This window comes from Simochromis diagramma, unplaced genomic scaffold, assembly GCF_900408965.1.
Source record: "Simochromis diagramma unplaced genomic scaffold, fSimDia1.1 OVJJ01000618.1, whole genome shotgun sequence".
NCBI classification, from domain to species: Eukaryota; Metazoa; Chordata; class Actinopteri; order Cichliformes; family Cichlidae; genus Simochromis; species Simochromis diagramma.
In genome coordinates, this window is record NW_024387423.1 from 7,042,786 (window position 1) to 7,057,837 (window position 15,052).

The following is a 15,052-nucleotide window of genomic DNA, read 5'->3' on the forward strand; positions in this document are numbered from 1 at the left end:
CCTCAGAATTCTGACTTTTCTTTTCTCAGAATTCTGACTTAAATCACAGAATTCTGAGATTACGGTTCTGACCTTAAAGTCAGAATTCTGAGAAAAAAGAATTCTGACTTTTTTCCCCTCAGAATTCTGACTTTAATCACAGAATTCTGACTTTAATCTCAGAATTCTGAGATTACAGTTCTGAGATTAAAGTCAGAATTTTGAGATTAAAGTCAGAATTAAAAAAAAAAAAAAATTCTGAGAAAAAAATCAGAATTCTGTGATTAAAGTCAGAATTCTGAGAAAAAAAGTTGGAATTCTGACCTTACTCTCAGAATTCTGACTTTAATCTCAGGATTCTGAAAAAAAAAAAAGTCAGAATTCTGAGAATAAAGTCAGAATTCTGACTTTAATCTCAGAATTCTGAGATTAGGGTTCTGATCTTAAAGTCAGAATTCTGAGAAAAAAGAATTCTGAGGAAAAAAAATCAGAATTCTGAGAAAAAAGGTCAGAATTCTGACTTTTTTCCCTCAGAATTCTGACTTTAATCACAGAATTCTGACTTTAATCTCAGAATTGTGACTTTACTCTCAGAATTCTGAGATTACAGTTCTGAGATTAAAGTTAGAATTCTGAGATTAAAGTCAGAATTTTGAGATTAAAGTCAGAATTTTGAGAAAAAAGAATTCGGAGAAAAAACAGTCAGAATTCTGAGATTAAAGTCAGAATTCTGAGGGGAAAAAAGTCTGAATTCTGACTTTAATCTCAGAATTCTGGAAAAGAAAAAAAAAAGCCCGCTCTTTTTTTTGGTGGTCCTAATCCTCTTCCGTACCATTCTCATTGAACCCCCTTCTCTGGTAAAAGAGAAAATATACACACAAATAAACAAGGCACACGATCATTCAATACACATCATCAAAAGAAGAAACCAAATAAGTATCTATCAACAAATGACCCACTTAACTTAAACCATAACAGACTTCTTTCCACTAAATCCAAAGCTTGCTTTTATCTATTTAAAAGCAAAATACAGTTGTTTCTTATAGTACAAATATAAATCAATTACATCATGTAAAACGATTAATTGTAGAGTAATCCACCCTAAAACCAGCGTGCTTATCTCCCAGAAAACCCACTGCAGTTAAATAAGACAGCTAGGTTAAACTACTTCTGACTGCTGATAGAAGTAGCAAGATGAATTGTGAAGTGTACATAGTAATACGCTCGGCTCAGATTCAGCCCAATGCTGCAAAAATCAGATAGAGCTTCAGTTAGTAAATGGAAAATCAAAGCATACTTTAAAGCAACCCAAGGTTTTCTCAAGGCAAAGAAATTGGATATTCTTCAGTGGCCAAGTCAATTTGATATCAACCCAACAGCACATGCTTTTCCATTATTAAATACAAAACTGAATGCAGACAGACGCACCACAAACAAGCAGAAACTGAAGGTGGCTGCAGTAAAGAGCTAGCAGAGCAACTCGAGCGAGAAAATGCAGCATTTGTTCTAGACGTCAGGCACGCCTTGCCTGCAAAGTTTTTTCATCCAAGTAGTAAAAAGGTTGTTTGTCCAAAATTTTACAAGATTTTTGTAAAACTCATTGAAATAAAGATGAAAGCCTGCACTTCAGCCACATATTGAACACTGTGAACATTAAGCATGTCCGAAAAAAATAACTTAGTATTTCTTAATTGAGAAATTTGTGAGTTGTAAAGAATGTAGTCTGCATAAAAATTGGTTCATAATGTGTTGTTTCAAATGCATGGTACACATTACAATAGGTGTCTTTTTGTCTGCCAGTGTTTCAGTTGCATCTTGAATGGTCACGTCCCTGTTGCTGCCTCCACTGAAATGTATCCACAGCCTTACCAGAGTCTCCTGGCACTCTGCCGTCCACCCCCACAGACCTCTAAGCACTCCTCACAGGAAACCTCTGGGCCCCAGAGAACCTCTGGCACCTGCAAACCTGCCATTCTTTGTGCTCTGAAATACACCCTTACAGGCTCTTATCTCATCTCTGAGTGTAGCTGAGATGTTACTCAGTCTATTGGACCCCCTATTATAGGGTATTGTGCTCTATATGTGGACAAAAAACAAACACATATTTTAAGGATATTGTCGGTCAGATTTCCAGGAATTGTACTTAAATCAATGTAATGTCCTCTGAGTGTGTATGTGTGTGTGAATGTGTGCCTGTGTGTGTGTTTCCTTATCTTGATGTGTTGGTATAGAGCCATGCTGACTGCGGCACATTCCCCGACTTCCTGTGGAGCCCCAGACAGCTGCATATTGATCAGTACACTGATGCATCAGTTTGAAGGCCACATACAGTAAACACACGGCCACACACTGAAACACACACAGACATACAGGGCATGCAACAGCATTTGTGCATGCATATAGGCAGATGTGAGAAATGTATCCCTGCCTTTCTCCCATTAGCGAGGCTGTAATTTCAGACAGCCTTCCATTATCAGTCCGTGGCTGCATCACTGATATCCAGATGGATAATAAAACAGGCTAAAAGGGCTGAGCAGACAGTGACTGAAAGTAGATGAGCACAGTTTGAAAGATGGAAGATACCACACCAGGCTACTTGTTTATCACACACTACAGAGAGACCAATGCATATGCAAACTGCACAAAGCCACGATGTCCTTTAGGTTCTGCACTTCACACAGTGATATTTATGGACAGGTTGCAGGTTAGCTGACCAAGCTTAATGCACTATGCAGAGCAAGAAAGGGAGTCAACGTGTCTGGAATGCCTTCCTGGGAAGAGTCCCACCAACATTTGAATTCCTTCCCCACTTTTAAATAGACTGGAGAGGGGTGGACTTTTAAACAGAGTTGACTCTATTGCTGCCTTGGTTACAGTGCAGTGTATCCTTGTTGATGACCTTTTTACGTTTGCACTATGACTGTGTCTGGCTACAATAAACCATTTAGGGGAAATTACACTTTGATCCAGACAGCTGCCGCTTGTATGTGCAAAATATTTTCCTTTGAACGGTCCTGTAAAACAGTATGCGATGACAGTTTTAAATAAGGCCACTGCTATCTGATCAGCTGTGGTTCTAGGCATGTGAACGCAACAATATTTTGACAAGTTCTTCTCAGATAACCGTTTTGTGTCAAGTGAAAAGGAATCCTCAGTAATCCGAACGAAATGAGGGGGGTATTTTTGGTTCCTCTGCTCTTTCCACAGAGATGCTATGGGCTGTGAATAGCGGTAGAGGATGTGTGGATTGAAGGGAAGGATTTATGTGTCCACTAACCACATGCCAGACCACGGGGCAGGAAGTGTCTCAGCCTCCTTCTGTTTTTGGCACATATTTTCCACCTTTTCCTTCACCAACTCTTGCTATTTACAGTAAATTATCCTCTCATTCTTATTTATTTATGATTATTCACTCTCTGCAAGCCCATGATTTCTAACTCTTACTCAACCTTCTCTCCTTTCTCCTTCAAATGATGATAAGACTGTGCAAATCTTTACAAACCTCAGTTTTTTCATTGTTGCTGTGACTGTTGCTGTGAAAAAAATGTAATGAATTGTCTTAAAGATGTATTTAAAGGTAATCCTTGGACAGTACTGTGATCTCAGACACATTTTTGTCTATCACTCACAAAGGTTTTATGTTTTTTGTGAAGCAAATAGTTCCTTAGACAAAGCACATATCATAAATTCACTGGGAACCAAAATACATTCAAAACCAAATAAATATGTAAATATATGCGAATAAATCGACCCCTTTGCCATTATAGTATTGCTGCTCAGGAGAAACTGAGCGGAATCTTAACCCCCATCTTGATCTTATTCCAGCCACCTATTTCATATGTTTTGCAATGCCTACTTTGTGTATACAGTTTTGGTTGTTTGACAAAATGTTGACATAGTGCTAGATTAGAAAGAATCCACTGCCATGACCTGCTCACTGGTGTCAAGTAAAGATGTTTTATACTATAAATCATCACCGGTTATAATAGGGTTTTACCATGAAAACCCACTGTACAATAGTGACAACTTTACAATAGGTCATGTTATTATGAATGCCAAATGCCTGTGCCGACATGGAAATATGAGTCCTGGGTGCTTTTTGAAGGGCTGGTGTCAGTGCTACTGAATAAGGGCATGTCTGCAAAAGCCAGAGTCTCAGTGTGCAGTGTTTACAGACATGTGATAAAGAGCAGGTCTCTCTGTGCAGTCCATAGGCCTATGATGGATAACATTATAGTTCAACAATAAATTATAATTTTTTAAAATATTGTTCAGTCTATGCACCAGCATTATATATATATTGTTTCTTTAAAAAAATATATAAAATCTGTTTATATATTTATTTTATTTAAAAATGAACAAAAGTGCAGGAAAGGAACATGAGTATTACTCCGCCCCCTGGTGGAGGACTTAAACACCTACAGTCACACGTTGGCTATCATACTTGTTTCCTGAGTTCTAGTTTCTAGGGGGGCAGATTTCAAAGTGACACCACCGGACTGTCATAAAGCAAGGTTGGTTTCGCGTTAAGTGTTTTATAATGGAAATAGCGACATGGTAAAATTTTATAAACGAATTTTACGAAACATATTTCATTCGTTATTAAAGCTAGAAAAGGACTCCTAACCCAGTGTATTTCATTTGCTTCACCTCTAAACAGAACCGTATAAAATGATTTCAAAGTTTGATTCTTCGTCTGGGAATTTTATTGATAAATTGTTTACTAACTCTTTGTGTTGATACTCTTGTATCGTACTGCAGTAGTTTCAAAGATGTTTTCCTACATGTACTGTATGCCGGGCTGGGTAATACTACAGACATGTTACAGATGTCAAATGCTCCGGTTGTTTTTGCCCATTTCATCTTAATGCTACCCCCCCCCGGCTACAATACATTTTAATGTTCCTGTTTTATTCACAATATGTTGTGGAAAGACAGTTTATGTGGGTTTGTCTCTGTACACAAACACAGTGGGTTTTAAATCAAGCAATCAACATGTTATTAAAAAGCAGATTTTTAGCTTTAATTCAAAGACTTTTGCAAATATTTTGAATAAACTGTTTAAGAATTACAGCAATTTATACACATACACATTTACCTATTTTCAGTTTATGAAAAATATTTGTGAAATGCATTAACTGAAAGCTCAAAGTCTGAATTTCAGTCACAGTGATTGTTTAAATTAAACCTCACAGAGGCAAAACTGAAAAAACTGTGTCCTTGTCCAACAAGTTGAGGACTTGTGAAAGAATACATCAAAGCCCTTGTCTTCTATCATTTTTGACACAGTCCTGCTTTGAAAAGCAAGAAAGTCAATTTGTGTGAAGGGAATGAACATGCACAGTATGGTTAAAAAGATTGCTGTTGTTTTAATCAGTCAGCAGATTATCTTAGCAAAGGTTACCTCAAAGTGTCCATTACATATTCCCACTATGATTCTATATAAAGTGATCTGTCTAAGTTAGGGGAGAGGCAAGGTATTGATAATAAAATATGGCACTCTATCCAGTTTAATTAACAGAGGTCTCTACTTCATGATCCTTCATGGTGGCATTAAAGTGAACTACAGTTAACCAGCCACAAGTGAAGAAGACACATTATTAAAGCATATCATTAAATCAAGCATATTATCATATTAAATACTGATAATATGCATTGATGCCATAATAAGGTGAATAAATATATAACTCCTATTATGTGAATCCTTAGGGCTCTTTTTATTCACTTTCACTCACACAGATAATGTGATGTGTTGCTTATTATCATCTTGCAAAGTATCCTAGTATCATTTTATCATGATACCATCAGTATTGTACCTAACGGTGTGTCGTATTGTTTGGCCACAAGTCTGAGGCAATTTCACTGAATCTAGCTAAATGCAAATATTTTCTCTCTGTGTTTCTCTGCCATCATGCAGCAGCAGGATGGTCCTCTGTGCGCTGAGGCAACAGGTCCTGAGGTGCAGCAGTCACTGCAGAACCTGGGCCAGGTGATGGAGACTAGACATCATTGCTCATCGCCATAATGGCAACAGCAAATAAAGAATGTCAACCATGCCAAGTTAAATCCATTTTACGTGTTCACGTATTAAAAACGATGAATTTCATGTTGATCCTAACATCACAATTTCAGCTAAACTGGATTATATATTTACCATTTATTTGCATCACTTAGCAACATACATCCCCCATGCTGATTTAAACAGAGGTTGTAGTTGTTTTTTTTTTTTTTAAACCATTCCTTCTTCCTCTGTTTGTGAGTGTAAGCATGCAGTTTGACCTTTGAGCAACAAGAATCTATTTGGCTGCTTTGTAAAAGCTTTCTTTAAATGACAGTTATTGATATCTTAACAATCAGCATCATTAAACTCATTTAACCTGCAGTACTCTCTGGTCATATCAGTACAATTTAATAAAACCTTATCAGCTAAAGTCCTAATAAACGGTCAATAAAAATTTGGGCCACGGAGCACATGTGTTATGCAGTGTGTGTCCTGCATAACCGCTTTCTTAAAACCCTTCCATATTTTCATTAAGATTTGATATAAGAGTATAGCTAATGAATGGATATTACTGCCTGCTCTGTGCTTTTGTACTTGGAAGTATCTTTTTAAAAAGTAGACTTTTAAAGAAATAGCCTCTTAGGTAGGTAAACTTACACTAGCCTTGCACCTTACACTTAATAGGATGTGATTTAAAAAGCACTGATAGTATGCAGACATTCTGTAACTGTGTTTAAAATTATTAGAAAGTCTGAGATCTTTCATGTGTAGACCCTTCAATGACTCTGATGCCATTGGTTTGTACATTTAACATGACTAACATGTCATTTAACTTTAATGCACATATAAATAAGAATGGAGTTTAAAGACAAAAAGGCATTTATTCATCCATGAGTGTTTCTCCAAGGCTGCCACAGAGGCAGAGGAGTAGCTGTGTTTACTCCAGCATCCACGGCTTCAACCAGGATGAGATCAGAGAGAAGCTTCAGGCCTTTCATGGAGGCTCCATTGATCTGCTGAAACAGGACTCTGGCATTGCGGTGCTGACCATCAACAACCCATCTCGCATGAATGCTTTCTCTGGTAAGGTTACTTTACATTTGACGCAGACTGACAGATAAAAATTAGCCTCCCATAAATATTTGTAAGTGAAATTGCACTTTGGTTTATTGCTTTGATTATTTTTTGCCCTGCTGGCAGGCAGTATGATGATAGATCTGGAAGAAAGGGTGAGCCAGCTGGAGAACTGGCCAGAGGGCAAAGGCCTCATAGTTCAGGGTGCGGCTGAAACGTTCTGCTCTGGGTCTGACCTTAACGCTGTCCGAGCAATATCTAACCAACAGGTAACAAAGGGGACAAATTCTTTACTGCATTCATGTCTATCTTGGTGTGACTGTCTGCATCCCTCTTGCTGAAGATGCCTAAATGATGCTTTTCTTGTCTCATAGGATGGGATGAAGATGTGTATGTTCATGCAGAATGCTCTTACGAGGCTGCTCAGGTAAGGACTCTAGTTTTCCTCTCTAGTGCTTTTTTTGCAAACTACAACCGTTACCTTTATGCGCTTAAAGGGGTCTTAGTTTAGTTTTTATATAATGTGCACCACAGTATGCTTACAGGAGCATTTTCTTAGTGTAGGCTCCCCCTGATCTCTGTTGCTCTGGTGGAAGGGAGAGCATTGGGAGGCGGCGCAGAACTCACGACTGCCTGCGATTTCAGGTAACGCTCCTGAGAAGTTTCTGTTACATAACAGCATTTTATCCAAAAGCTAATAATCTAGCATGCGTATGTTATTCCTTTCTCGCAGATTAATGGAGGCAGGCAGCGTGATCCAGTTTGTCCATAAACACATGGGTCTGGTCCCAGGCTGGGGCGGTGCTGCCCGACTTGTCCACTTGGTTGGAAGCCAGAACGCACTGAAGTTGCTTGGCGGGGCTGTAAAAGTGGATCCCGAGCTTGGTGTAAACATTGGACTGGTGGATGGAGTCCTGGAAGGCCATCAGAAAACAGAAGGTGCTGCCCCTCTCCTGCAGCAGGCTGAAAACTGGCTCAGTCGCTACACAAAGGGACCTGCCCCAGTGATCCAAGCTGTGAAGAAGGTGGTGCTGTCAGGCAGAGAGCTTCCTTTGTCTGAAGCTCTGAGGACTGAGAAGGACATATTTGGGATGGTGTGGGGCGCTCCGGCTAACCTGGAGGCCCTGGCGAGCAAGTCCAAACACAAATGACTTTTGTGGAAACTAATTTTAGGGGACTGAAGTTATATATTTGTTTTGATTGAGGACTTTTACTAGGTGCATCTGTTCAAATGCAGTGATAGTGAGAGATGAGTCATTGCACAGTGCTGTGGTTGTGATTCTTGTTGCATCTCTTTGACTTTATGCCTACAAGTTTAGATGTTAAGAAGCAAAAACACCCACTGAAGCTTCCTTTTTTAATGTTGTATACAGAACTTCCAGGTAAAGTAAATAAATACAAATCTGGATTATGCATCTGCCCCTTTGCTAAAAATACAGCATCTGTGGTGCACTGTCAAGTCATAAGAAATGTAGTATCATTCCCACTGTGGAGACTGAAATTATTGTGATTTGTTTACACTGATGTCCTTGATAGTAACAGTGAACATGCTGTATGATCCTGTTGTGTTAGGGATTTAGTTTTCTAAACCCTTTCAGTGCCAATTCAGCAGATAAACAGTCTGTATCCTCCAGCTCCTCTGACTATGCAATTATGGAAATGATTAGATCACTCCAGGCTGATTAACACTGAAGCAGTCAAGACACTGAGGTATAATCAGCATGAGAAAGACTCATCTTTCTGTAGGACAGAGAAACACTGCAGTCATCTACCCTCTTGTGCGTACTTGTAGTTTATATCAGCTGATCCTTCAGATTTCCTCAGTGTCCATGTCGCTGTGGCCTATTAGGAAAACCTTGGCTTTAGGAATGTTTTCCGAGTGGGTATTGCTGCTTTGCTCAGTAGCTCTCATCTTCTGCATTAGGAACATTCAAAATTCTGAAGCGCTGGGCCAATTAAGCATTTCAGCCATACATAGTAAATATCATAAGTTGTACCCCCCCCCGTCCCCTCCCCCTCAGTGTGTTGTTCATTTTTCAGTAACCCGCAGAGCAAATAAGGCTCTGTAAAAAGTACAATGTTCAAGGACTGCAATGGAAAAGGACAGGTCCCTGGAGCTTGCTGAGCTTGTATCCCCTGTTCCCCTTCCAAAGGTCATGTTTCCTGGCAAGACAACCAGCTGGAGTGTTACTCTCTGCTGTGGTCAGAATACCAAACACCATGGATGTGAGTGAAGGGAAGCCAAATACTTGGTGTAGAGAAAAGGTGGATGAAATGTTACGTAAAGTGTCCCAATTGATTGCGCTACTTTTAAAATCAGGATGGAAATATTTTCCCAGACTATGCACTGTCACAGAGACGCCAAAACAACAAAATACAGTCTCCAAACAGAGCGAAATAACTTCTGGATGTTGAAATGACACTTTATTCTTAAATTACGAACCATAAAACAAACAAAAAGGTTACTAAGCAAAAAAAAAGGTTACACAATGATTTATTCTTCCAAATGGAAAGTTTAAAACTGAGCCGATGACTGAGGCATGTAAGAAATAGAAAACCAATGCAACTTGAAACTTCTGCAGGATGACCAATAGCAATGGTATAGATTTGTTCTCTTACTCCCCCAGACATAATATATAAGAGGGTTTACAACCATAAGAAATGCACAAACACAAAATTAAAACATTTACTCAAACTGAAAACATCAATTCTCCACATCCTGCCAACCAGTAGTGTTTAAGTAACTCTCTCTTCAAACACGCACAGATTAGAATACACATTTATTGAGAATACTTTAATCTGGGACACTAACATGGAAGCTTCAGAGGCATCAGCAGCTTTAAAGGCACAATGCTGCTACTCCACAGTAAAATGCCAATTCTTCAAAGCTGGGAAAAGTTTTACACATTCATTAAAACATCTTAGTTGTCATAAAACTGCAGGCGAAATCAAACACAAAATCTTGGCATATAGCCAGATAACCTCAGGTTTCCAGATATTCTAGATTGCTAATCATTAAGTGTCAAATTTACAATCCCATACAGCTTAAGAGCATCGTGTTGAAAATGTTTCCGTTCTTCATCATGAACAAACTATATTCTTTCTTTTCAAACCACAATTAGCTCTGAAATGAAAGACACTTCGAAAAAGTTCAGTTAAATTTAAAACTTTAAGAAAATGCTTCATAATTAGTTAAATGTGAAGGAGACTGTTGAAGTAAGGTGGAGGCTAGGAATAAGGTATTAAGGGTTAAATTCTCTGCACGAGTAGGCAGATGACTTGAGCTCTAATGAGCTCATTTCTGCGTGCTATGTTAGCTGAGAGAGTTAAGTGCAGATGACCAGAATGCAGCCGTTCATAATGGCTGAGTTCCAAAATCCCATTATGCCTTCTTTCACTGGAAGTCACAAATCTGACTGGGGCTAACACTCTGCCCCCCCTCTGGGTGTTAGCTAATAAATGTAAACAATAGGTAGGTTTGGCCGAAGTCACTTTTAACTTCCACTTGCCTGCAATTTGAAAAAAGCAAACTTTATACACCTGCAGCCAGTAGTGCACAGACTGATTACAGCCAAGTCTGCTGCACCTCCCTCAAATGATGTGCTGAACAGAAAACGCTGTGTATTCATCTGTTTACCAAGCTGTACCCTCTCTCTCTCAGAATGAGAACACTCAGTTCCAGAACATGAAAACAAACTTCTGCTGACTCTGTATTTTTGTGATGAGACTGTTAGAATCACGCAGATACCTCCAGATCATTGTGATCCCAGAATGGGGCACACAAATAGAGGAAAACGTGGTTCTGTTTATTACTGGATGTGTAGTGCATCATTTCTGCAGAAAGTATTCCACCCCCATTTGATCTGTGACCAAGTGAACGACAGCATAAAGCGAGGAACAAATTAATGAGGAACACAGCCATTTGGTGATAATATATTAATGATCGCTTCACACCTCAGTCACTGTACACTGGCCATCAGGCATTCTGGACCTTCCACTGCTACTGGATGAGGGAGACGGGGAGGCAGACTCTGAACGAGGAGGGGCTCTGTTCTCTGGATTCAGTCTTTGTCTCCTTGGCCTACCCTCCCACGGCTCCACACGCTCTCCATCTCCCCCGTTCTCTTCTTCATCCTCCTCATCCTCATCATCACTCCAATCTCCAGAGCCAGACTCATCTACAGAGGTGTGAGGGTCAGAGGACCTGGAAGGTGAGGCCTCCTCCTCCTCATCTTCCTCTCCTTCCCCAGCCTCAGACCGCTCATGAGAAGGTGTGGGCCTGGGGCTGATTTGCAGCTGGGAGAGAGCATCCTCCAGAGGGGGGCTAGTACTGGGGCCTGGCTGACCACCGAGGGAAGTGGGAGGTCTGGCAGGAGCTGAAGGGGCTGATACAGTAGAAGAGATACCTGTAACCTGTTGCTGTATATTTGTTAGTGTGGTATCAGCCCCATCAGCAGAGTTCTCTCTACTTGTAGCCCCCACGGCCCCACTAACACCCTCAGTGTCCAATCGCAGTCCTGCCACCCCCTTCTTGGGAATGTCTAAAACGTCTCTTTTCATCTTACGTCTGCGACCGTGCTCATTACGCCTATACTGCACCATGTTCTCCAGGTCAGCTACATACAAAAAACCAGCAATGAGCATTTCGGCTGTCTTCTTACCCTTGGAGAAAGCGTCCTCCAGCTCACGGCTGGTTCGCTCATCATACTGCCACCAACCATTACGCCCCTCATAATACCAAGCGTGATCACTTGCTGCCCCACCTCGACCTCCTGCTGATGCTTTCAGCTCCTCTGGAGAGAGAAGTGTAGGCCTTTCCAGGAAGTCATCAGGTACTTCTTGTCTACAGAGAGCACATCGTTTGCTCTGCCAAGATGCTCCCTTTACACAGAGGAAACAGAAGACGTGATGGCATGGCAGTTGGACTGGGTGGACGCAGCTCTGCAGACAGATGGCACACTCAGGAACTGATAGGGCTGGGGATGAGTTGCTGGAGCCAGAGCATGATGATTCTGCACTGTTCCCACTTCCACCACCACTGTTGCTGCCTTTCTTGCTGGATGGGAGTGAGCTAACAGAGTGGTCTACCTCTCCACAACTAGCCATCATGAGGAAGTACTGAAAAAAAAGACAAGAAATATCATAAAGGAAAATGTTACAATGAAGGTGTTCTACCCATTTGTTTATTAGTAGTGTTAATTTCAAAACAGATGTATATTGTGTGAAATTATTAATATTACTGGAGATATTATTCTGTGGCTATCATGCCTAGGTAAATGAATATATCTTTCAATGAAATGGACACTATGCAGCTGATTTTTTTTTATTTTTATTGCTGTCATGACTTCACTTAACACAATGTTACTGTCACAAATTAGCAAACAAATAAAAGGCTAAATAGAACCAGCTTTTAATGTTGTTTAAAGGTACACTGGTACCATCACAAAATTCAAATACACTATCCATTTTGGACTTACTGGAATGAGCTTAGTGCTGATGTATCATCAGGAGAGCTGTTCGACCTTGAAACTTGCCACTGTCAAAACGAAAAGAGAAGTGAGCGAAAATGTGTTTCATCTTAAAATACATACAACTGTTCGGTACAATAACAAGCCATTTCTTATATGCATACATTTCCTCCCAATCAAACCCTTCAGCTCTGGCGTTAAAACCGATTACTTACAGGTTGGGATTAATTCACTAGTTATAAGTGAAACCTAAGAGGCTACTGTGTGTGATACAAAAGGCTGCTCAGTTACCTCACAACAATCAGTGAACTGTGCTTTGTGACTTAAACCTTCTATCGTTAAAGCAGGGCTAGTTACAAGCACATTATTTAATTAAATTTAACAGCTAACGATGTGATGGTTATAATACTCACATTAACTATTAATAGTATATACAAAAACTTGTCTGGCTGATTACCCAGCAGCTGGTCAAACAGTACCGTTTTACTCGTAAAACGAGTCGAACAATAACGACACAGAGGCTTTTCTCGACTGACAAAGCTTCCATAACAATGAAACCTGTTGTAGTTAGCTAGCCCTGGCTAATCTGACGGCAGCATTGTGACTCCAGCAAATAGACGGCGTTCATTTGATGGCGCTAGCTTATTTTAGCAGGGGCGACATAAAGAGTCAGAAGACGTGTTTTTCTCACGACACAAACACCGCAACGACCGTACACGTACCGTACCGCTGTGTTGAGCTGGTTTTCGTTAAAATTCTTTTGATGGTACTAATGTCCAATTCTAATTTGCCCACTTCTGCTGTTCACTGGCTTTGTTTTCCTACGAAAAAGAAGCTGAGACAAAGACGACGACGCAGCCGTACGAACTGACGCAAATCAGACGTAAAATCGCGCGACCATTATCTTCGACGCATGACAACTCGGTAGTCTTCCGGTTTGCTCGTGGCTAGAGGACGTTGGTGTCACGGAAGAGAGGGGCTCCGAAGGCATTTCAATTTTCACTCATTTCAGTAGCTGAATCAACATTCAAGAAGATGTTTTCCCGTGCTGTGAGACCTACCGTTAGCCTCGTGCGGGGCTTGGCCACCTCGTCACAGAACAACGCCAAGGTGGCGGTGCTCGGGGCTTCGGGCGGCATAGGCCAGCCGCTATCGCTGCTACTCAAGAATAGCCCCCTGGTGAGCCACCTCTCCCTGTATGATATCGCACATACACCCGGAGTGGCTGCAGACCTCAGCCACATCGAGACGAGGGCCAAGGTGACCGGCCACATAGGCCCCGACCAGCTCGGCGCTGCGCTGCAGGGTTGCGACGTTGTGGTAATTCCAGCCGGCGTGCCCAGAAAACCAGGCATGACCCGCGATGACCTTTTCAACACCAACGCCAGCATTGTGGCCACCTTGACCGATGCCTGCGCCCGCACTTGCCCTGAGGCTCTGATCTGCATTATCGCCAATCCCGTCAACTCCACCATCCCGATTACATCAGAGATCATGAAGAAGCATGGAGTGTACAACCCAAACAAAGTGTTTGGTGTCACAACCTTGGACATTGTAAGAGCTAACACCTTTGTTGCAGAGCTCAAGGGCCTGGATCCTGCTCGTGTTAATGTGCCGGTGATTGGAGGCCATGCTGGGAAGACCATCATTCCCCTCATTTCCCAATGCACACCTAAAGTGGAGTTCCCTGCTGACCAGCTCTCCGCCCTGACTGAAAGGATCCAGGAGGCCGGCACAGAGGTGGTCAAGGCCAAGGCTGGAGCTGGATCTGCAACCCTCTCGATGGCCTATGCTGGCGCCCGTTTCACCTTCTCCGTCCTGGACGCCATGAATGGAAAAGAGGGAGTGGTGGAGTGTTCCTTTGTCAGGTCTGAGGAGACAGAGTGCAAGTACTTCTCCACACCTATCCTTCTGGGGAAGAACGGCATCGAGAAGAACCTTGGCCTCGGCAAGTTGTCCGCCTTTGAGGAGAAGCTGGTTGCTGACGCCATCGGTGAGCTGAAGGCCTCTATCAAGAAGGGCGAGGATTTTGTCGCCAACCTGAAGTGAACAGTTGACCCCCTTAAAAAACAGCTGTGATTGAGAATTTGTTCAGTCTATTTAAAGGCATCTGGCTAAATTTCCATCTGTCAGTGTCTCCTCTGTCGTTTTTGATTTAGACTCATCTTGATTCAGATACCATCCTTTTGAACTTGGTTGTATTTGTCATGTATAATTAATGTTCTCTTCTCAAACATTGCTTTATCTTGCACTTAAGATTTGTGTACATACTGTAATGTTGTCTATATTTTGCAAAAGTACATTTAAATCAGAATTTCATATATTTTCATGTGCAACCCCACATTAGTGGAGACTTCTCTGCTAAATGAATGAGGAGGAAATACTGTCATGCCTGATGCAAAATGCAGTAGATGCTGCTGTTGAGCAAAAATAATCACTCCACCAATAAACAGTTTAGCTTTAAAATGTTTCTTTATTTATTTTTGCATAAAATGGCTTGAATGGGTACACCCAGATGTGACTATCCTAC

The 15,052-nt window shown here is 41.2% G+C and overlaps 3 protein-coding genes across 5 annotated transcripts; 2 read left to right on the top strand and 1 right to left on the bottom strand.

Moving 5' to 3' along the window:
- Positions 1-4,441: 4,441 nt before the first annotated feature.
- echdc1 (enoyl CoA hydratase domain containing 1) lies at positions 4,442-9,569 on the top strand. 2 transcript variants are annotated; one of them, XM_040012948.1, is made up of 7 exons: positions 4,442-4,493; positions 5,897-6,039; positions 6,888-7,063; positions 7,181-7,323; positions 7,429-7,481; positions 7,619-7,699; positions 7,788-9,569. In XM_040012948.1, exons 3-7 carry the CDS (start codon positions 7,048-7,050, stop codon positions 8,203-8,205), a joined length of 711 nt encoding a protein of 236 aa, XP_039868882.1. In that variant the 5' UTR covers positions 4,442-4,493; positions 5,897-6,039; positions 6,888-7,047; the 3' UTR covers positions 8,206-9,569. The 2 variants fall into 2 exon arrangements, with proteins under 2 accessions (XP_039868882.1, XP_039868881.1); XM_040012947.1 differs by having other exon boundaries at positions 4,450-4,493; positions 5,897-5,968.
- LOC120722113 (E3 ubiquitin-protein ligase rnf146-like) lies at positions 9,464-13,370 on the bottom strand. Of its 2 annotated transcripts, none has more exons than XM_040012943.1 (3): positions 13,245-13,370; positions 12,532-12,590; positions 9,464-12,172 (listed from the first exon to the last, which is right to left on the bottom strand). In XM_040012943.1, the coding sequence occupies exon 3, from the start codon at positions 12,161-12,163 to the stop codon at positions 11,003-11,005; it is 1,161 nt and encodes a 386-aa protein (XP_039868877.1). In that variant the 5' UTR covers positions 12,164-12,172; positions 12,532-12,590; positions 13,245-13,370; the 3' UTR covers positions 9,464-11,002. The 2 variants fall into 2 exon arrangements, with proteins under 2 accessions (XP_039868877.1, XP_039868878.1); XM_040012944.1 differs by having other exon boundaries at positions 13,250-13,365.
- A 64-nt stretch (positions 13,371-13,434) lies between these two features.
- mdh2 (malate dehydrogenase 2, NAD (mitochondrial)) lies at positions 13,435-14,988 on the top strand. Its single transcript, XM_040012945.1, has one exon. The coding sequence runs from the start codon at positions 13,558-13,560 to the stop codon at positions 14,569-14,571; it is 1,014 nt and encodes a 337-aa protein (XP_039868879.1). The 5' UTR covers positions 13,435-13,557; the 3' UTR covers positions 14,572-14,988.
- The last annotated feature ends 64 nt before the right edge of the window (positions 14,989-15,052 follow it).

Coding starts and splice junctions, on each gene's coding strand:
- echdc1 (XM_040012947.1), top strand. CDS start 5,904: ATGGTCCTCTGTGCGCTGAGGCAACAGGTCCTGAGGTGCAGCAGTCAC. Junction 5,969..6,887: donor CACTGCAGAACCTGGGCCAG/GTGATGGAGACT, acceptor TGTTTCTCCAAG/GCTGCCACAGAGGCAGAGGA. Junction 7,700..7,787: donor ACGACTGCCTGCGATTTCAG/GTAACGCTCCTG, acceptor CCTTTCTCGCAG/ATTAATGGAGGCAGGCAGCG.
- LOC120722113 (XM_040012943.1), bottom strand. CDS start 12,163: ATGATGGCTAGTTGTGGAGAGGTAGACCACTCTGTTAGCTCACTCCCA.
- mdh2 (XM_040012945.1), top strand. CDS start 13,558: ATGTTTTCCCGTGCTGTGAGACCTACCGTTAGCCTCGTGCGGGGCTTG.